This window comes from Fringilla coelebs (genome assembly GCF_963513975.1).
Source record: "Fringilla coelebs genome assembly, chromosome: Z".
In the NCBI taxonomy this organism is placed as follows: Eukaryota; Metazoa; Chordata; class Aves; order Passeriformes; family Fringillidae; genus Fringilla; species Fringilla coelebs.
In genome coordinates, this window is record NC_140031.1 from 17,130,046 (window position 1) to 17,152,445 (window position 22,400).

The following is a 22,400-nucleotide window of genomic DNA, read 5'->3' on the forward strand; positions in this document are numbered from 1 at the left end:
AGCCAAAATAATGACTGGGACTCAGGAAGAAGAACAGACCATGTCTACATGAGTAATTTGCTTAGAAGTATTGTCACTGCTTCTGGTACTAATTTTCAAAGAAAAGTGCAATTATTTTAAAGATGGAAATGAACACCAGAGTTTTCAAATTACTAACATGTATGCCATTGATTTTATTCAAAGGTTACTATAAAACAGACCCAGAGATGTCAGTTATGCTAAATTACTTTAGCCACCAAGTGCCTCAAAACAGGAGGAGGCTGTTATCAACACCTGAGCTCAAAATTTAGGGTGCAGAGCCAGTAAAATTACCAGCTCACAGGCGAACCACCTCCAACCATAGTGGAAATGAAGGAAGCAACACAGGCCAGACACTCTGATTTCAGAAAAAAACATATTCTTGATCTCAGATCCAACAATCAAATTTAATTCAGTCATGTGAACCAGAGAACAGGCAACTAAGAACTGTCCTCCATTCTCCACATTCCTTTCAATGCCTTAGAAAAGGCTTTCATAAAACTAACAAATTGCTCAGCACAAGAATATGCATCTTTCCCAAGTCCCACAGATGACCAGATAAAAGACTGAAACACAAATTTTCTTCCTCCCTGCCTCTCCTCTCCCTCTTATTTTTTTTTATTTGGGTGGGGTAGTTTTTGGTTTGAGCTAGAATCATTGTCAGATTTTCATTAAAAAATTCTCTGAGAATACATATTACTGGATTCTGAGAACCACAGCCCTGAATTTATGGAAGTTTTTTTCTGTAGACTAAAGAAAACCAATCAGCAGTGTGTATTCAAAAAGCTGGGAGTAAGAACTCACAGCAGCTTCAGATTCAGCATTGTGCTGGCTCTTCCTGCTTTCAGGGGGAGCACAGGACTAGATAGGATCATTGTTGAGTCACTAATTTCCATCTTCCACAAGCACAGGTATCCAAACGATTTATTCATATAAAGATTTACCCATATAAGGAGATGGACAATCGCAATCTTGAAGATTCACTCTGCTCTGCTCTCCTAATCCAGGACATATTTTGAGCTTCAAGTCTTCTCTCAGTTCCTTGTAGCAGATTAAGGATTACCAAAAAGGAATTCCAAAGTCAGAAAACTAGCACTTCTCCAGAAAATAAAAAGGATAAATTGCCAATGTTTTGAGCTTGCCAACACCAAAACAGTCTTTGAGGAATGATTTTTCAGTGAGAAAATGTTTTAGGAAAAAAATCAAATAATAGATAATAACTAAAGAGTCACACAGAACTTTTAGAAGTCAGTAGCTCACGGAAGACACAGCCTAACAAGTCAGGGCTTAGACAAGAAACTGGCTTAAAAGGAGGACTATTAAAAAAAAGAAGTTAATTTTAAAAAAAAGAAGGAAGGTAAGAATAGAAAGAAAACAGAAAAAAACTTTATAGACATTCCTACTAACACCTTGCAGACCAAGCACTTGAGGCAGTAAGCATTAAATTTGTAACAATTAGAAGAAACCACCATGGAAGAAGCAAAGAAAGGATGAGTGCACATTGCATGCATACACCTCTTAGGTCTCAGAATCATCCCCAAAATCTCCTGTCTATACAAAACAGAGGGGCAGCAATACAGAATGATTTTGATCCACAGACAAAACAGGTTAGCTTTAGTGTCACAAGTGACCTTCCATTCAGACATAGTTCAAGAAGTAGAGGGCTAACATACTCTTTCATCAAAGCCGGTGACTGAGTGAGGCGGAAATAAGCACATAAATCCCTAACACCAGCTAAGGCAAATGTAGAAGGCAAAGCACAAAACCCTTACCAGCACTGACAGAGAAGGTTCACAGAGCCAGATCCTGGCTCCCCTCAACAATTTAGATACTCATAAGAAAGAATTAGACATTATAAACTAGTTCTGGCTAGAAGGAGAAAAACACTTCTGCTGAGACAAGATGGTCCAGCTTGAAAGGAATTATACAAGGAATTAGCAAACCTATAAGGTTAGCCAGGAGTAGTATTGCTGTGAGAATTATCTCAAATTTAACTACAAAAGACAAATGGAAGGAAAAATAAACCTTTTAGATAGTTATAACTTTAAATAATAAAGTAATATAGGAGAATACAAAGGAATAAAAATATACAAAGCCTGTTGTGTGGCAACACTACTCAAAGCAAGAAATAACTTAGTACAAACTATGCTGCCAAAAAAACCAACCAACCAACCCCAACTCTGCCTAAATTCACTCCCACTGTGTTTTAAATCTGAAGACACCCCAGTGATTCAAAAGTAGCCTGTCTGAACAAGATGTTATAAAATGTCAACAAGATAGACAATAATTTCTTTCCTGCTTTCATACAAAGGTATTTCCCAACTCTCCTATCGTAGCCAATCAAGGGTTTTCCTATTTTCTTCAGATTACATCAACCATGATATCTGCCCTCAAGGTAGGACAGTATCTCCAACATGAAGATTAAACAGTCAAGCATACTGCCAGAATTAGAAATGGTTTCACATTCTGCTACTGCCTCTCTGTTAAAGCTCTGTCTGTGGTAACTTCACAAAGGATTTCCCTGTTACTATGTAGAAAGTGCATGTCAGCAACAGTGATTTGACTGTATGGAATAAACCACAGATAAGCTACTAAGCAGACACATTTAAATAAAACAAAAATAAGGAGGCTTGAAGTGATAGAGTGACTATTACTCCAATAAATCAGCATGGAATTTTTGAGGAAAGTTTCATTAAACTAGTATTCACCTTGTATTCAAAAACAGGAGTGGTCTAAAAAGACAGAATCCAAACATTAAATTAACAGGGTATGTATGAGAAGTCTCTACTCCAGTACCTGACCACTTTCTTGCTCAACCATGAATATTTTGGAGAGAGTTGAGAAAAATCAGAATGATATTTGATTACGGAAAAAAAAATTACTGTTAGCAAAAAGAAATTACAACACCTTAGAAAAAGAGGCTTCAAATACTTTTTAAATGGTATGAATTCCTCTTAAGCACCATCCGGAAAGTAGAGAAAAAAATGTTTCTGAAAGGAAACTGCATTTCTCAATATACAAGAAGCTGTGTGTGAGAAAGCTCCACCAAAATAAGTTTGTATTGAATTATTATTTATATCCACATCCTGTTTAGCCATTTAGAAAAAAAAGTTTAGTTCATGTTCCATAGATCCCTTTGTGTAAAGCTTTAAAAAGACTTCTGCTAAAATAGGGAGGGCCCCCATACTTATATCCTCCAATTCACACCCTGTGGCAACTCAGAACTTTCAGCCTGGACTTCCCCAACAAAAATAAAGTCATCCTTATCGTTTCCTCATGAAGCAGTTGGCTTTAAACTTTAAACAAAGAAATATAAAGGGGATATTGAACTATAGAAAAAAATACTCATGTTATTGTTTATAGGTCTATGTAGCTTGATCAAAATACTTGACTGAGACAAACACAAGTTTTGCCAGAGAAGGCTATTGTTTGCCAAGCTATAGCTGTTTTTCTACACCTTTCTGCACGTTCCCAAGATTCATAACCCTTGAAAAAGGCAGAATTGGGCACTGCCTAAGGACCTTTTCCTGGCTTAATTATAGCAGCACTGCACTGAAATATAACTGAGGCTTGTTTGCACTTTGGACACTTGCCTACTTAAAGTGACAGGTTACCCGAAAAAGTTACAGCTTATATTCAAGCACTCCTCATCTTAAGATTTTTTCTACAGGATGAAAAGTACTCCAGATACATACACCCATCTGATACAAGCTAGCACAGGACACCCCTGGACCCATACATAACTGCTTTTTCTTTCTCTTATTACTATTGTTGGCATCAAGTAGAACATCGTATACTAGAATAGCACAAAAATACAATTTGAAGTACTGTATTTCTGTAAAAAAAGACCAAGAGAAGCCTTATCTGCTGGGGCATGGGAGAGGAGAAAAACCCAACAAGTTCCAAAAAAACACAGCAAGCCAAATCAACCCTCAAAAATACTGAATCACAGGTGAAGTCCTCAACATAGAGAGGTTGTTTCTTTAAATGATCTTATCTCACAATCACGGTAAAATGCATTTCATACTGTTAACCACCATTATGAAAGAGTTCTGCTTTCAGGCTTTTTGAAAAAAAAAAAAAAAACACGTGTGATGCTAAGTTCTACAAATATAATGTTTTCTTTCACAATTGCAAAGCTGTTTATATATATAGAAATTGTATATATCCTGTTCAAATTATTAGATAATCATCTCAAGTCACTTCATTGCAAATAGGCTGACTGGTACACTTGGGCTTTATTTTAAATAAATATGACATTCAAAATTCAGTATCATAATACTATCTAACAATACAATCTACTTCTGTTTTAATTTTATAGAATAAGAACTAGCCCAAAACCAAATTGTTTACAAATGTTGCTCAAAAATATGCCAACAGAAATGTATTGTTTAAAAATTGGTTTTCATTCCTGTGGTTTTCATTTTTCTGGTTTGATTTTACTCCATTTGAGGACTTATTCCACACATCCACCAAGTAATTAAAAGACAATAAATTATTACTTCTCCCTAAACAGCATCTTCTCCTTGCTCTTGAACTTCATTTCATTTCAGTTTTAAACAGGGGAATTCACATTAGGTTTCCTACAAAACTGAGAAGTTTAACATAAATTTCACCTCATAAGACAGGGCCTGCTGATCAGAAACTGTTTAAGGGTATTTCAATGATATAAGAGTCTAAAACCAGCTGCACAGTATCTGGTCTGTAAATATACTGAACCAGCTCAATCTGACATAGCTCAGCTTTGCCATTTTGATAATGACAGCACTGAAAAAAAAAAAAAAATCACATTCCTTGGTAAGGACTGCTATTTGCCCCTTCAGCTCACAGGAGCAACCCGAAACTGGTGGAGGAAATCAAGAAACTCTCCATAAAAAATTACAACCATTCTAACAGATTTTTAGACTCCTAATTCAGGTAAGTAGGATGATATAATTAAAGTATGAATTCAGAGAAAACCTAGAAAACTGATACTTTTGTAATCTGTTACAAAAAATAATAAGAACTGTCTGAAGATGAAGTTGAAGAGAGTCCTGGTACTGACAGCCAATCGTTGGCCTTCGGTGACATGCAACCAGAATGTGAAACAAACTTACAGTTTGTTCAAATATTTAGCAGTAAAAAAGAATGCGCATTTCATAAACATCATATATATTGGTTTAGCTGTATAGATACATTTCCAACTTTTAGCAACTTTCTGAGTGTTAAATCACAAATAGAATGAGTTCTCTCTGTAAAAGATCATAGTTAACACCTTCACAGGAGTTACTTGGTCTGTAATAATAAAACAATAATAAAACTGAATACCAAACAAAAAATAACTAAATTAATAAAAATTAAATGAATAAAATAACTACATAAAAAAAAAGAGGGAGAGTGATGAGGGGCAATGGCTTTAAACTAAAAGAGAAGAAGTTTAGTTAGATTTTAGAAAGAAATTCTTTACTGTGGGGGTGGTGAGGCACTGGCACAGGTTCCCCAGAGAAGCCGTGGATGTCCCATCCCTGGCAGTGTTCAAGGCCAGGTTGAAAGGCACTCTCAGCAACCTGGGATAGTGGAAGGTGTCCCTGCCCATGGAAGGATGGTTGGAATTGGATGATCTTTAAGGTTCCTTCCACATCCACTTGGAAATTATACCAAGTTTAAATTTTTTTATATCACTTTAGTCAGGGGTTTTGTTCACCTCTGCCCGGGGTAAAGGACTTAAGGTTTCCTTTCAAAGGACTGTTTCACCACTGGAGGCCTGATGACCCTAACATTTGAGCAGACTGGGAGTAATGCAGAAGATACACAAAAGATAAGTACCATTAATGACCATCAGCTCCAAAAATCACTCCTGGCAAGGCTGGGGACTCTTGGTTTGGAAAAGATAGGTAAGAAAACAAAGAATGAGAACCATCAAAGGTGAAGAGATCAATAACCAATTGGAAACCAAATACAAAGAGCTGTAGAACTTGGGACCAATGAACAATTAATTTCTTTGGGTTTTGACTGTATAGATATTTGAAAAATCCAGTAAAAATTATGTGTGATTAAATTATTTTCTCTGCACAACCCAGGCAATGTGGGGATGAAATATTTCTGTTGTACATCCTGGCCAGAATAAAGCAATGCTTTAATTCTCTAACACTAAAAATGGAGAGTTGTTGGAGAGTTTTTGTTTTCCCTGCAGTTTCAGTGACACCAACACAAGCTTCTTTACGGTTCTATGAAATGCAAGTAATTAAGGACTGAAATCTAATTACATAGCAAGTCATACTCCTGTAAACCAAATACCATCCAATGATGTATGCATTTTGAAATGGCTTTTTTTGTTCAAACTTTACTACTATACATAGGAAAAAATCATAGAACCATTCAGGTTAGAGAATGTTTTTATGACTTTAAGTCCAACTATTAACTCAGCACACCCAAGTCCACCACTAAAACAGATCCCTTAGAGCCATATCTATACATCTTTTAAATACCCCAAGGGCTGGTGAATCAGTCACTTGCCTGGGGAGCCTGTTCCAAAGCTTCACCACCCTTTCCATGGTGGAATTTTGATGGAAGGCATTAGCAGATATTAAGTACAAATAGTGGATATTAGGAACACATTTTCCTAATATCTACTCTAAACTTTGCCTGGCACAGCTTGAGGTAATTTCTTCTTATCACACTGCTTGCTGGCAGAGAAGAGGCTGACTGCCCCCAGCCACAGCCTCCTTTCAGGGAGGTGTAGGGAGTGATAATGTCTCCCCTGAGCCTCCTTTTCTGCAGGACAAACACCCCCAGCTCCCTCAGCTGCTGCTCACAGGACTTGTGCTCCAGACCCTGCCCCAGCTCCATTGCCCTTCTCTGGACTCTCTCCAGCCCCTCAGGGCCTTTCCTGCAGGGAGGGCCCAGAGCTGGACACAGCACTCGAGGTGTGGCCTCAGCAGTGCCCAGCACAGGGGGACAATCCCTGCCCTGGCCCTGCTGCCCACACCATTGCTGATCCAGGCCAGGATGCCATTGCCCTTCCTGCCCACCTGGGCACAGCCTGGCTCGTGCTCAGCTGCTGTCACCAGCACCCCCAGGTCCTTTCCAGCCCCTCTGTCCCAGCCCTGGCACTGCCTGGGGCTGTTGTGACCCAAGGGCAGGACCCAGCACTGGGCATTGCTGAACCTCACTCCACTGGCCTCAGCCCATGGATCCAGCCTGTCCAGATCCCTCTGCAGAGCCTTCCTGCCCTCCAGCAGATCAACACTTCCACCCAACTTGGTGTCATTTGCAAAGTGAGTAAGGGTGCTCTTGATCCCCTCATCCAGGTCATTGATAAAGATATTAAACAGAAATGCCCCCAGAACTGAGCCCTGGGGACCCCCACTCAGGACCGGCCACCAGCTGGATGTAACTCCACTCACCACCACTCTCTAGGCCCAGCCATCCAGGCAGTTTTTAATCCAGCAAAGAGTGCATTTTTTTTTGCTGCATGTAAGACAAAGAATGATAGAATGGTTTGGGTTGGAAGGGGCCACAAAGATCATATAATTCCAATCTCCCAGCCAAGGGCAGGGACAGCTTCCACTAGACCAGGTTGCTCAAAGTCCCATGTAACCTTGAGCTAAAAAGTTTAAACTGAAGCAAGAAATATTTACAGGAAATTTAGGCTAGATCTTAGAAAAACAATGTGTAGAAAGTAGGGCTAGTTGATCTCAGGAAGAGTTTGCAGAAGAGATTTTGGCACCTGATGTGGTTTTTTCAGAAAAGCAGCCTGGTCAGAACTGGTTTGGTCATAGTTCATCCCACTTCTGAGCCAGGAATTAATTAGATGACTCTTGCTCCTTTCAGCTCTATTTGTTATGATGTTATCATGTGAACATGAAAAAGAGAAACATTTGTGCATTAAGGGAGACTCCCTGTTTCTGAGGCTTCTTGTACTTCACCAATCTGTGCCATGAAGTTTTGCATCAGTAACACATAAATCTTTTAAGTCATCTGCTTATAAAACACTTTTGTCTATTAAGCCTTTCTTCCAAAATTTCAACCTTGTGAAACCCAAAACAGCTATTAAAAAGACCTTTACAGAAAGACTTTTTTTGGTATCCCAAATTAATCTTGGAAAACCCCACCAAGACTCAAAGCCTATTCTTCAAATTAGGAGTGTGTTTTCAGTACAAAACACAGACACAGCCAACAGAAAGTTACTTATGCCAGGAATACAGCAGTGTCCAGTGCCTAAACAGCAACACAGAGACCTGCAATAGTTCAACATACTGGGCATATAATAGTAAAAATTTATATACCACTTCTATAATTTCTTTTCAGTCCTCAACTTTTCCTTAAGAAAAGAATTCCTTCTTTGCAGCAGTTGCTACAGTAAGCAGACAATACACATGCTGAAATATAACACAAGCAGCTTTTCTTAACAAAAATATTCCAGCAATGAGGGGAACAGGGAATCAAAACCAGAAAATCTTGTACTCTGCTCACACACAATATCACAGTTAACATATATGGGGGAAAAATAGTTACTTCATTTGAATCAGACACTAGGAGAAAAAAATGATGCCAGCTTACCTGGTGCACGTATCTCATATAAAGCAGCCTTGTAAAGAAAGCTTGAAAGAAGTCAGAGGAGAACAGAGAAGTGACAACATGAAATTAAGTGGCATTCTTTGCAATATTATTCAAGAACTCAAGCAGATTACTAACATCTTCCTTCCTCAGGAAAGAGCTTCCCACACTACAGAATTTTAAAAGAGAAAATCCTTAACTCCCACAAAAAAAGCCACAAACCCCCTCTTTTCTGAATCCCATGCTAGAATTTGCAAACAAATTTGGAATCACAACAGATTCTTTCTAATTATGTTCTAACTTCAATGATACAAAGAGCAGAAGGCTTATATAAGTATTCAAATGCCCAGACACCAATCACGCAAGGCATGCACTGTGATTCAGAACCACAAGATCTTGCATACAACTTGCTGTGGAGTATCAGTAAATTCTCTTCATTTGACTCCTCAGTTTAGCCTGCTGGAAAGCAAAATAGCTTGTGTCTCATTGGGAAAGGTGAGACACTATCTGTGAGATCTGGAAATACAAGCATATGGAATAATAAAACCATCATGAGGAAGAGTTCCACAGGCATTTCAAATACATTCAGATTTTGTACTTACTAAGAGCTTTATTCATATTCTCCATCTAGAGCTGATTTGTCAACCACTAAATTATTATTGGAGTATCATAGCTTATAAAAGATTAATTAATTACAGGCTCAGCACAAAACACACCTAAAACAACAGTTTCTTTTATTGTGGTTTCCTTGCTCATTATCCAATAGTCCTAGAGCCTCAGTTCAGCTTAGTTTACTCCACAGTAGTTTTTTTTTGGGTTTTCTAGTTGCTTGGAGTTGGGTTTTTGGTTGGCTGGTTTTCTTTTTTTTTTTCTTTTTCTTTTTAAATATATGTTTTGACCTTCTTATTTATGGATTATTTGGATTTAAAACTCTCTTTTATGATCCTTATATTATTCTTTCCTGCAAGGCTGAGGTCCAGTATTTGGGGTTCTCACCCACCAGGGCCATTGCTTTTTAATCTGATATGACAAGATGCGTATTTCCTCACTTGATCCCTTTCAGAGTCATCTTCTTGTTCAAACTCAAGAGAGATGGCATGGTGAAAAGCATTTTAGAACCACTGAAACTAAGAGTTACTTCTTTCTAACATCTCACTATATGACCCAATCTGCTCATCAGCCTCTCTCTTAGAAGACTCATTCTCTTCCATAGCCAATAAATTCAAGCAGGAAAAAAAACAACACACAACTCTTATGAAGAGCAAGGCAAAAGCCTCTGAAACACAAATCTTGATGTCAACAACCAGAAGTCTTTGTCAAGTCTTAGTCAACACATTTGCTTCACTTTCTTCCCATGGTTCCAGATCTTTTCCCTATGAAGATTCAACTTCACAACAAATCCCACCTCTTTTTCCACACTCAGACAAGAAGTGCATGTGGCAAGATCTTGCATGGTTTCCCAATACACTGATGTGTTTGAGGTAATCCCTGTCTGCCTGTAGTTTGCTTGTCACAGCAGAGACTTGAGTCAGCATGGAACAGAGTAACAACCTCTGTCAGGCCTCTAGGTATGATTGTGTACAGAAGGGTTAATACTTACACGTACATATTCCAGAGAATTGCACTGGAATGTCTTCCACTAAATCCAAAATGACAACTAAATGAAGTAAGCAGATCTCCAAGACAGCACTAACAAAACACAGGCCTGATTAAGAAACAAAATCTCACATGCTTTGGAAGTGTGTGCACTTTTAGAATTGGGGTACAAATAATTATCTTTTATTAGGGTGAAGTGTATGTTGTCTGACTACACCAGTGTAAAGAGTGGTTAAAAAAAATCCATGATTAATGGAATTTGAGGCAAAGATAAGCAAAAAAAGATGGGTCGTGGTTTTTGCCTGAGGTGCAACATTTATTAATGTTGAGGACGTTTCACTAAACCAGGATGCTCTAAGTCCCATCCAATATATCCTTGAAAACTTCCAGGAACGGGCATTCACAGTTTCTCACAGCAGCCTATACCAGCACCTCACCATCTGCACAGCAAATAATTTCTCCCTAATATCTAACCTAAATCTTTCAGTTCAAAGCCATTCCCCCTTGTCCTATATCACTACATGTCCTTGTAAAAGTCCCAGCTATGGCATGGAAACATGTTGTCTTATTTTGAAAAAGAAACCACTGGAAGATTATGGATATGTTCAACATGGTGCCAGCATGTGCCCAAAATGAAGTTTTGAAAATGCTACTCTCGAGAGCAGCTACTCTCAGTTCTGTCATCAGCATCCAGTTGGAAGCCTAGGAAACATACAGCAGACTTGTGTGTCCCTCTCTTAAATTACACTTTGATTTGGAGAAGAGGAGGAGAAAGTGGGACATTTCATTCCATTGGCTGTTGCTGCTTTCCTTACTCTAATTTTAAAAAACCCTCTTTCAGATGAGAAGCTCTGCTGGGCTGTATCTGGAAACCCACCAACGTTATTTTTCTGTTATGTGTAAAGGTCCCAGTATATCAGTCAAGAAGGATTTTGAAAATGCACATGCTGGAATTTTTTGGGTTGCCCTGTGCAGCACCAGAAGTTTGAATCAATGATCCTTGCAGGTCCCCTCCAACACAGGACATTCCACGATAAAATAATTGCACGACAAATAATTTGTGTCAATGAGGTCTTGAAGACACCAGAAGGATTGAGTGAAACAAGGTAGGTCTAGAACATTCACTGTTAGCATTAAATAAACCTAAAAATATCAAGCTGTAAGTTTGAGAAGCCCTGCGACAAGCACTGCTGCAAACAAAGGTACTAGATTTTTGCCTGCATGGATGCAGGCAATTGTGGCAACACCAGAAACAGAATTTAAAATCTTGGTTACAACACACCATGTCATAGATGTATGTAGCTTTGCTTTCCCTAACACAAGATATTCTTACACCACCTCTAACATTTTCACAATTTCCTAAAGGTCTATTGCCCAAAATGGCATCTGAGATCCTTGGAACACTTACTTAAAAGCTTCCTTTTGAAATTTAGGTATATATAGTCATAAGAGTGGAATCATAGTATGAATTTATGACATCTATTAAACACTGTTGTTTTCTACTCTTGAACAACATAATACCCAGCAATATAAACACAATAAAAATTTAATATAGTTTTGTACTATATAAATCCTTGCCATAAAAATGAAACGGCACTCAAAAGTTTTCATATGACAAAATATAACTAGCTTTATGATTTGTATCCAATATAATCAAACTGATCAAAATACAAACACTGTAATAGAAGGCAGATCTAAAAGCACTATTTACTTTAAAAGGGTCTAAAGGATGCTGTAGAACAGCCTTTGCAAAAGCATTTATGGATTTAATTACACATGAATACAATCTTAAACTACTTTGAAGACAGCAGACTATAATGATAAAGAAGCTGTAGCAACAGATATTCAGCAAACCACTTTGAAAACTAACTTCAACACCTAGGCAAACATTTTCAACTTTAAGGGGAGAAGAAAAACTAAAAACACCATGGATATACGTACAGTGATGGTAAAATTAGAAGTGCCTTTCTACCAAAAAAAATAAAGCTAACTCATGAACAGATTCAATTTTGTGGCATTTGATGCACTTCCTTTTTTTTTTAAATCTACTATCCACTGGTATGACTTCTTCCCTTAACAGATACCTATTCTTAAACAAACACAGGATGTCTTCAGAAAACATAGTTGAACTATTTACAGTAGCAATCATAATAGTAACTTATCATTGATGGCCTCAGGATACAGTGCATGCATGTTCACAGGAAAGAAGCAATCTCCTCTCACTCTAAGACTAGCACACAATTTTTGAGCTCACAGAACAAAAGTTTAGGAGCTGCAGAACAAACTTTTCCCATTTCTGCTGTAATATGGAGTCATGTGAAAGAAGCAATTATTCTGCAAGCACAATTTCCAGTGCTCTGTGGTTTTCCAATTGCTGCTAAAGGCAAATACAGACTAACAAATACTTTACAACTCATGCACAAAAGCAACACAGTTTCTGGCAAGATTATGACTAAAAAAAGCAGAGCAATAAAAAAACCCTGCAGCTACATGCAAAGTATTATGAGTGATATATATTACTGTAGCTCCCTATTTCCACTTGCAGATCACCTATTAGATTCTTACTTATCCAGCTGTACAAGGTAGAGGATATGACTGCAGGTATACAAACAGCAGGACATGCAACCTTGACCATAATCACAGGGAGCTTGCTTTTCATCACAACTTAGAACTGCCCAGTCAGGAAACCTTGCAAATCAATATGCTCTTCTGCACATCTCATTGCTATGCATGGTCTCAACCACAGGCTTATAGAACATGAAAGAAAAAATTCACTTCCACTGAAGGGCCGCTTCTAGTTTTTTCACCCGCTCAATAATTCAAATGATACAGTGAGCTAATATATTTGCAATTTGCCACTAAATCAGCATTAGTTGAATCCCCTGCTATCTTTCAAAGTAGACAATCTGAGGGCGCCTCTGATTTCAAACAGGTCATTTTTTCATAGGAGACTGTCCTGTGACATATTGAATATTTTTATTTTCCAATGTACTTACAAATTACCTTTTAAACCTACTATATTAAATTAAATTTCTTTTTTTTTTTCACTTTGTAATTAAAGAGGCTACTTTGCAAACTACACCAAAAAAGGATGCTCAGCAGAGGCCATCAGAAAAATTCTATGCTCATACTATCACCCCCCTGCATCATTGAGCCTAACAAGAGTTTACTTTCCACGTGGAGCACCATGAAGGCAAAATACAACATTTTGACAACACATTACACAACTGTTTCCGGATGGGCAGCAAGAATGAGGATCAGGAATCCTGACTTCCAAAGGGAAGAAACAAAACAGCACTTATGTACAGGATAACTAACGTCACAGCTTTGATAAATGCAAGTTGAACAACATCTTGTCTGAACAGAAAAGATTAGAGACTTTTGTAATGATGATCTGAGCTTTTCCTCTTGTCCTCCCTAAAGCTAATGGCCTGTGGAACAACACTGCTGTTCTCTAGAGCAGGAAGGAGCCATGGACAGCAGCAACAAATCAGATGGAACAAAACCTGGATTCATAAAGTCCCTAACCCACGACAAAGCTCTATTCCTAATTGCAAGTTTGTCCAATGGAGACAAAAAATTCTGACAAAATTCTGACAAAAATTAATATTCTGACAAAAATTAATTGGCTAATTTGGCAAACCTTGCCCAGTGAAGTCAATTACTAGTTGTCAGAGGTTCTCAAAGAGCTGGAAACCCAGTGTATGTCACTGAATAGCCCGGGGAAGCAATGGTGTCACAGCAGCATTGGCTGCACCAAGCTGCTGAGCTCTTTGAGGCAGGTAACATGAGCTCTGGCCATAAGGAGAGGCTCTCAGCAATGTCAGCTCAGTTCACTTTAACCAAGGAACTCTGTGAAGAGACAGGGAAGAGAACTGTACTCTGATCCACACTCCTGGCCCAGTCTCGATTCTCTCCCCCTTCACCTGTCTTTACTTTCATCATTTGAAAAAATGTTACAACTGTTCCTTTGTTTCAGGAAAAGTAGAAAGGAAAGCCTCAGCTCATCGTACAAACCCCACAATGTGTCTAACATTCACATGCACAGAGAGACACACGCATCAGGACACTCTGCCCTTCTTTCTCCTGTTTAGCTTGGTAGGAACACAAATCACAACTAGCATTGTTCAAGCAGCTTGACTACAGGTTTGCAACAACAAAGCAGGCACAGTCCCACCCAATCAATGCAAGTCACTGCCAACACTGGGGTGATAGCAAGAACCTTTCATTTAAGGCTGGAAGTTAAAAACATTTAGACCTTTCCTTTCCAACATGCTATCCACAGAATATCAGCAGTGACTGTGAATGGAATTATCCACATTTCCCCAAGGGTAGCACATAAAAGGACTTTTTCCTGCTGCACTTTTGTGCTTTTGTTATGCTGCTCATGTCAAGGACATGACATGGGAAAGGGAGGAGTAGACAGGATATGCTATATGAACACTGTTATTACTTTAACTTAGTATTTTCCAATGGGAAACCATGTTAGGGAGGGGAAGAGTGTCATAGCAAGCTTTCCACACTCTTAAGTCTCAGGCTGGCTCCAGGAACCTCCCAGGCATGTTCCCATGATTACCTCCTATTTCATGGCTGCCTTTAGTTGCTGGCTTAGTTGATTTCTCTTCTTTCAAGAGCTTCCTCTCCACCACTTCATGAGTAAATGTTATTTCTGTTTTGTTCTAACATCAGACAAATTCCTGAGCACAACAGCTGATTCCAGCCAAACCATTTCAAGACATGAATTTATCATTATAAACAAAGACAAATGTAAGGAAGTCCAAAGTAAACCAGAAAACTAAAAGGACATTTGTATCGTTTACTATACCAACCAAATACAAACTATAGCAAGTAAAGCTGTAAAAATGCATAATTTATTTCCACTTCTCATTACATTCAAATTCAAGCTATGAGGCTACTAAAATATCTGTTACTCATGATTTTCAGGAAGAAGATTCCAGCATTGATGCAACGTTGCCACAGTACATTGCTTTTGCAATACCCAGCATTTGAAAGCAGAAAATGCTACAGAGAACTTCTTATTATCCTTGTGTTGCTTTGAAACAAAATTATTTATCTACTGATGCCACATTTTGAAACCAAGAAAAACTTACTTTCTGATCTCCTGAAACAGGAAAATGCATTCTTCAGTGTTTTACCATCTAATATACACCAGTAAAAGACCATGCTTCCACTAGACCACCTCAGGTATTTTTGCATGGCTGTCACCCCTTTTGTCCTTGTTTTTCTATCTAAAACAACAAGTTATGTGAAAATTACATTTTGCATGTTCCTGCAGTCACATTTAAAGGTTAGGCACAGAAAGCATGACTTATTACCCTTGTTAAAAAAAGCTTAAAATTATATGCAAATGGATGAAAATAAAAAAGTCTCAAGGGCTAGTACAGAGTATCAAAGAACCCTCCAGAGTATATGTGTAGGCACAGAATCATGTGCACTGTTTACCACATGGAGTGTAAAGGTTTCAATATGTATAAAGGTGGCAAGTGTTCTATCATAAAAACTGTTTTACAAGACAAAAAAATGTGGACTATTTTCCCTCTGAGGTTCACATAGGTAGAATTCTCTATCATTATTTTAATAGGATCGTCACCTGGCAAAGAAAATTAAATCAGAAACAGAAAGGAAATAAATTATAGCCTTTGTTACAAGCTGTCATATGCTTACAGTCTCCACAGTCACGCAGATTCACAAATTTATCTGCCTGCTCCCACACATCCAATTGACACATCTGATGCAGACACTAGTATGGTGGAAGAGGCAGAAACCTGCACCTGAAAAACTTCTGAAAAGCCTATGTGAAACAAGTTGAGTTTTATTTTCATTGGCTGGCTGATTTCTTAATCCCAAAAGTTTTCATTTGAGTTTATGGAAATGTTTTCCTTTTAGACAGAAACATCTATCAGTTTCAGACCTCCACAAAAATCTATATAGTTTTCATATTAATCACTCTGCTTTACTCTTACTCCCTTCAAGGGTATGCACTTTAAAATTAATCTAATCTAGTTAATTCACCTGAAGTAGGCATTACATCTCCCCCTGTATTCTTGCAAAGATGTAGATTTTCTCCTCACTACAGGCAGCACAGGCTTTTTTGCTACAGATCACCATATGAACTCTTCCCCCATCTCATAACCTGTACATTCCATAAAAACAGGAAGCCTATTTAATGGTGTAGTTCATTTAATGTAATGGGTGCTTTAGAGTGTTACTGATAAGCAGCTTGATAACAGACTAACAGTTGAGATGTCTGTAGTCCAAAGGACTAAGAGCCTTACTTGCAGCACTGTACCATGAGGACATGCAGAACAGGAAGTGCCCCAGTTCCTCAGTACAAGCTGAACACATGCTGCTGCTAAGGACTGGCATCTGAGAGACTGCTTAGATTTTGGATAAAAATCAATCAGCTAGCAAACGAAAAATTGACTGAATCTGCAAAATAGCATGCAGCAGAAAGCACAACACCCAAGGAATTAATTAGAAGGGAGACATGAACTGGAGTTTTGTGGAGGTTTGCCTCTTGACATCAGTATGGAGCACTCAATACCTAACCACTGCTAGATGTCTGGCACATCTGAGTAACAAATCTGGTGACAGTTACAAGCACAAGCAGGGTATGGTGCAGAGGCAGAAACTATCACACTGTCTTTCCACACAGCTCTCACTTCAGCAGGCCTCTCTGTTTACTATGATACCAAAACTGTACAAACCTACCTTCCAGTCAGATCATCTGAAACTCACCTTTCCAATGACAGGCATTTTATAAGTAAGCAAGTACTCCCTGCAGCTAGCATTTTCCTAAAGGAACTATTTTAGCCTTCAAATGCACTTTACAGGCATGCCCTGCCTGGTACACTGTGGCCATAACACTGCATCTCCAGTGCTCTGAAGCCTAGTCATCATCTCCTCATCCCCCCTTTAGGTAATGAAATCAATTTCTTTCAGAATTTAAATAATTAAGCAAGCTGGTTTTATTTTTCAATTTAAAACATTTGATAAAATTAAGTATTTTTCTGCCCAAAAGGTCAGAGTGAGATACCAGTCATTGAACTATCACTATAAGGGCAACTACCGCAGCTTAGCAGAGCACTCTAGTATATAGACAACACTTGACCTATTTCAAACTAAAACAGAACTGATTACTATCAGAGGATATACTGCATTTTACCTTCTCATGCCCAGGTCTATAATACACACATATTTGTACTTGGACATTCCCTCAAATTGATTTGAGCAGCTTACTTGAGCCTTCTCAAGAACTAGCAGACCATTTGAGTACCTTGCAGCCGTTGAAAGCTCAGACTGTAACCCTCTCTGATCCTTAAGATAGTATACTCTTATCACACAGTAATTTTTAGACAGAAAGTCTTCCTAAGAAATGTAAATACCATAAGGAAATATGCCTTAGACTCATCTTTTAACCATTTAAAAGACTTTTAGATATTGAAAACAGAAAGCAGGCAAATACTATGGGGAAAAAAACCTCAAGCAGGTATTTAACACTACCTGGAACCAAACTCTGCGAACAAAAGCCAAGGTTAAGCTTTGAGATTCTGTCCTCACGTAAGACTTACTGATGGCACATAGCCCTCATCAGTGTTGTTCAAAACTCATCCCTACTTTTGACTGTACAAAGTGCTATGTTCCAGGCTTCTCCTGAAAAGTGCTAACAGAAGGAGCAGCATTCCCACTCCAAAAGCTCCAGGATATGAAGCATGATCTGAGCAATCGAGTCTTATACATTGTGTCAGCTCTGTGTGCACTACATTATTGTAATGTGTTAGTTTCTACAAAACCCCATTCATCAATCAGTTCTCATCATTAATTAGAACAACTGGAAGAAGAAAAAAAAGATAGCATATTTGGGACACATAATTGAAGTAAACTTCTTATTTCTTTTATATAAGTTTTGCTAAGTTTAACTTAAAAGCATTTCCAAAATGTTAAGGCTCTCCAGACAAAACTTAATATGTGTGCATTTAACTAACATGTTTTAATATGTGACATTACTCAAACATCATAGATATTTAATGGCAAATGTACATAAACTCTCCAGCAATTACATTATGCAAGAATTTTCAGCAAGTGATGCCCATGGACTCTAAGTTTTCTTACACCTCAAAAGGCTAGCTGAATTTTTCTTTACCTTTTTTTAACTGAAGTGGAGGATACTTTTTCTCTTCTGGTTTTAGTCAATCTTTGAAAGGACAAAAATCTACTGTAGTCTGTTTATGCAAACTAGCATGACAAATCTCTTTTGCTATCTGCATTACTTAAATCCAATCCTAAAAAACTTAAGTAACTTCTTTTCACTCAAATGGCATTAACACTAACAAAAAATACTTAGTTAGAACATTGCCTTACCGTGTAAATCCCAATTCTACAAACAGCAAATGAGAGCTGGATACATTCAGACATAGTCTAAAGGAATTAAAATAAAAACATTATCAAGAATGCTGTTTATTAAGAACTATTTTTCTTCCCATCTCTCCCCTCTCCCCTGAAAGAAACACCTTCTTCAAGGGTGTATTGAACAACCTTAGAAAAATGCCATATAAATTCAGGTTATACAGATATATACTACCTTTCATACAGAAGCAGCTAAGTGTAGAGGTGACAACACCTTCACACTCACTAGTTCAGTATTTCATTATAGGTCTCAAATTATCTAATGATCCCAAAAATGCCTGTACATAACATTAATGATTTGCATGTAAGCTTTCAGTCTTGTTTATTTTTATCTACTCTGATTTAAAAACAATCTGCAAGAATCGTTTTAATTGAGTACTTTTTGGCCTCTTAGTGGACTGTAAAGAGCTTCTGTGTTTGTATTTTTCTCTCCTTTTACCATCACTGAAACTGTTTTCCTCTATATAGCAGAATAAGGCATATAATTTAATGTTTGCACATTTCTGGAGCCTTATGGCTTTAGCTTTCTAAAGTAGAATACCAAAATAGAACATTTTATTTAATCTGTTCTTAAGCTGGGAATAATCATATTAAAAGTTTTTACCCTCAACTTGCTCAACTTCCAATCTGATGTGATGCCACAATTCTATGTCTTCTGCAGTCACCCAGAGAGGCTGAGGATGGACTACGAATTTCTGATGAAACAGATGAAAAACACCTTCTTTAATTAGCACAACAAAGCCAGGAAATAAATTCAGCTCTCCAACACCAAAATAAAAACTACTGTATGTTTGCCATATTTCCTATACAACTAGGTAAAATAAACTAAGTTTACAATTATTTATTCAGAAGAGTAATTGATTAATTACTTTGTATAAGGTATTTAAAAGACAAAATTTGAAGCCTTCAAGCAGAACATTTTCATTAAATGTTTAAAGAGTTCACACATTAGCTAAGATAAAATGTTGGATGATACAGACTTCAAACATACCAGTCAAAACATCTTTTCAGCATCTGCTTTCTAATTTCTCTTTCCCTCCCTCAAAAAAAAAAAAATTGAAATACCCATTTAATTAGAATTGGGATTCAAAAAAAACCAAAACAAAGATCTTATTAATTACAAGTAATAAAAAAAATGTTTAGCAACATTTTTCGTTTGCTGTTAACTGTTACATCTAAATTTTAAACAAACAGTATTTCACTGAATTGTCTGAAAGTCAAAAAGTACAGCACAAAAACCTGAAAGCAAACTTCAACAGCACAGTAGATTTTTATTTTTTACTCGAAGTAATCTAGCATGCTATTAATGACTAGGAGATGCTGATTTGAAACACCATTTCAGTTTAAGTAGATTTTTTTTTTTCAGCTTTAAGACCAAACATCAAAGCTTCTCCCAGGAAGAAAAAATTGACAGAGAAATAGGAACTGACTTCAAGAAATCCTACAGTTACACAAAGTGGTGGGGCGGGGTCATAAACCATACCCCTCCTGACAGTATTTGCAGACCTTGTTCCAAAGGTTCCAGGGATGGATGATTTCCCCAAGCAATTTAGACCAGTGCTTCATTACCCTCTCTACTAGAAAGTTTCCTAATGTTTAACCTTGGTCTGTGGCAATTTAAGCCCATACTTAAACAGCGGGTGATATATTGAATGATTTGCATTTTCAGTATCCTGGCAGAACCTATGTTGCTGGCAAACAACTCTATATACAAAGTAAATTATTATTTCAGCTTGCAAGAGAAGTAAACATGCAGCAGCAGCAAACTGTATAGCTTCTTCATGTATACAGTTTGCTTTTATTCTAGACAAGCACAGCATTATAAATAGTTTTCTTTTTTTCATTTTTGTTCACTACTTCCAGGCTATGCATTAGCAGGAGAACTAAGCTGCAGTTCAAATTCTCCAGCAAGCCCCTGTAGATCCTTGCTTCAGCAGAATAAAATAACCTACATCCAGTGTTACCTTACTTATCTATTGTTTGGTTTGCTACTGTTAACATTCTGAAACCACAGGCTACTTTAATTATTATAAGGCATGAATTCTGTCACATACAGTACTGATTAATGTTTCCTTTATGCATTTCTCAGTGAAATATTAAGATAATCCCTTCTCCAAGCCTCCAAGATAATGCTTATAAACTACATTCTATTATGGTAAAAAGGGTCATTGAATCCATCACTGCTATTAATATCTATTATATTCACCTATCCTTTCGTCTGAAAATTTACATTCCCTCCCCAGAAGTATTTCTGTTTAATCTTTGAAAAAGTGACAGGAATTTATTTAAATAATTAAAAGTTTAGTGATACTACCCTTCAGACTATCAGCCTGACCACTGAATTAAGACATCGTTGATAATCTGTTGCCGCAATGGGGAGTTTATTCTTCACACTTGTAATCTTTCATTACTTTGGTTGTGCAACTCACTTGGGACCATACAACTGGGCAACAAAACAATTGTTGGAAAATTTACATGTAATTTACTTACAGTTTATGGTTGCTTTCAGAAAGGATTTTACACGGTAAGCATGAAAATAAAAGAAAAAAAAAGTAAAAATATACCTACAAATACTATGAAAGAAAGATACCTTGTTTGACACAATTCTACAAAGCCTAATGCTTCACAGATGTGATTTCACATGTCTAAAGCAAAAAATGGAGTCATCAGATCAAATATGTCAAACAATATATGCATGAGTCTCAGTCAAAAAGCACCCTTCTGCCTAGGCAAAGGGTCATCTCACAAACATTAAATAATTTCTCCCACTGGAAAGAAAACTCACAGCTAACTTTCCTATTCGCCCAAGAATTTGTTATTTTAATCATACCTTGTAAAAATGTGGTTGTTTATAATGACTTAGAAAGATGTCTGCCCTGCAGCTGTGCAGCATTCAATTCACAACAAGCATCTGTTCTGTCCACTTTTTCAAGTATTCAGCTATCAGTACAAATACCAGTAGAAAGCAATTTCAGTATTTGGTGTTTAAAAAAAAATCTAATTCAGCTCTGACACAGGCACACAGTCTGCAACTCACAAAGCCATTGTTTTAAATACCTATTTTGTCAGCAAATACAGGATTAAATCCCTACTCATAATATTTACAAAAGAGCAGATTTTGAAAAGATTAATTAGAGCATGTTCTGCAACTGATGACTTCAAGCACCAAGTTGAAAGCATTAGCCTCAAGAACTTTGGTGGGCAAAAGGGGAGGGTGATCCTAACCAAGTTCTCAGGAAAGAACCAAAAGATTCAACACCTGACAGAACTGCAGGAGCCAGTCAATTCTGCTACCCAGCAGAAATACTCAACTCAATCTCAACTCACCGTGACATAATCCAAATAAATTACAGCACTGAATACAGCTCCAAAACCACAAAAAACAGAAAGCAAAACAAGAATAGGAAGATGTTAGAGGCTTTCTTCTGGTGATATGTTTGTTTAATACACTTAAGATCAAGGTACACTTCTGCTCATTTATAATGAAGTGATACAACCCAGTAATCAGCTGGAATTTCTGGATCTTCCAGGCAAAAGTTTTTCCACCTCTATTCTTATCTGCGTCTTTTTCAGTGTATAAAATTGCAAAAAACATCAATACAAGTGTAAAAAATATGCAGGTTTTAAGGTACCTTTAAGTATGGAGCCTGAAACAAATTCTCAATGCTTATGTGTTGTAAGGAACATGTGGGTACCCAAAAGCACACACAACAACACTACAGTAAAGGCAGCAGGAACTTTGACCAGAACTGCTATTTGCTAACCTTGCCTACTGAACTCCAACTAGTAACTCCAAGGCTCCCCTTTCTGCACAAGATGTC

At 37.5% G+C, this 22,400-nt stretch overlaps 1 protein-coding gene across 3 annotated transcripts in view; it reads right to left on the reverse strand.

The window, feature by feature from the left end:
- Positions 1–22,400, reverse strand: part of ARL15 (ARF like GTPase 15) — a 227,875-nt gene that overhangs the window by 197,651 nt on the left and 7,824 nt on the right. For 2 of the 3 annotated variants that reach the window (XM_084224669.1, XM_084224671.1), the window contains exons 2-3: positions 19,184–19,274; positions 18,535–18,591 (exon numbers count right to left, since the gene is read on the reverse strand). The exons of the other annotated variant lie outside the window; for it this stretch is intronic. In XM_084224669.1, the coding sequence (XP_084080795.1) occupies positions 18,535–18,588 (54 nt within the window). In that variant the 5' untranslated portion in view covers positions 18,589–18,591; positions 19,184–19,274. The remainder of the gene's footprint in view (positions 1–18,534; positions 18,592–19,183; positions 19,275–22,400) is intronic. 3 annotated transcript variants of the gene reach the window in all.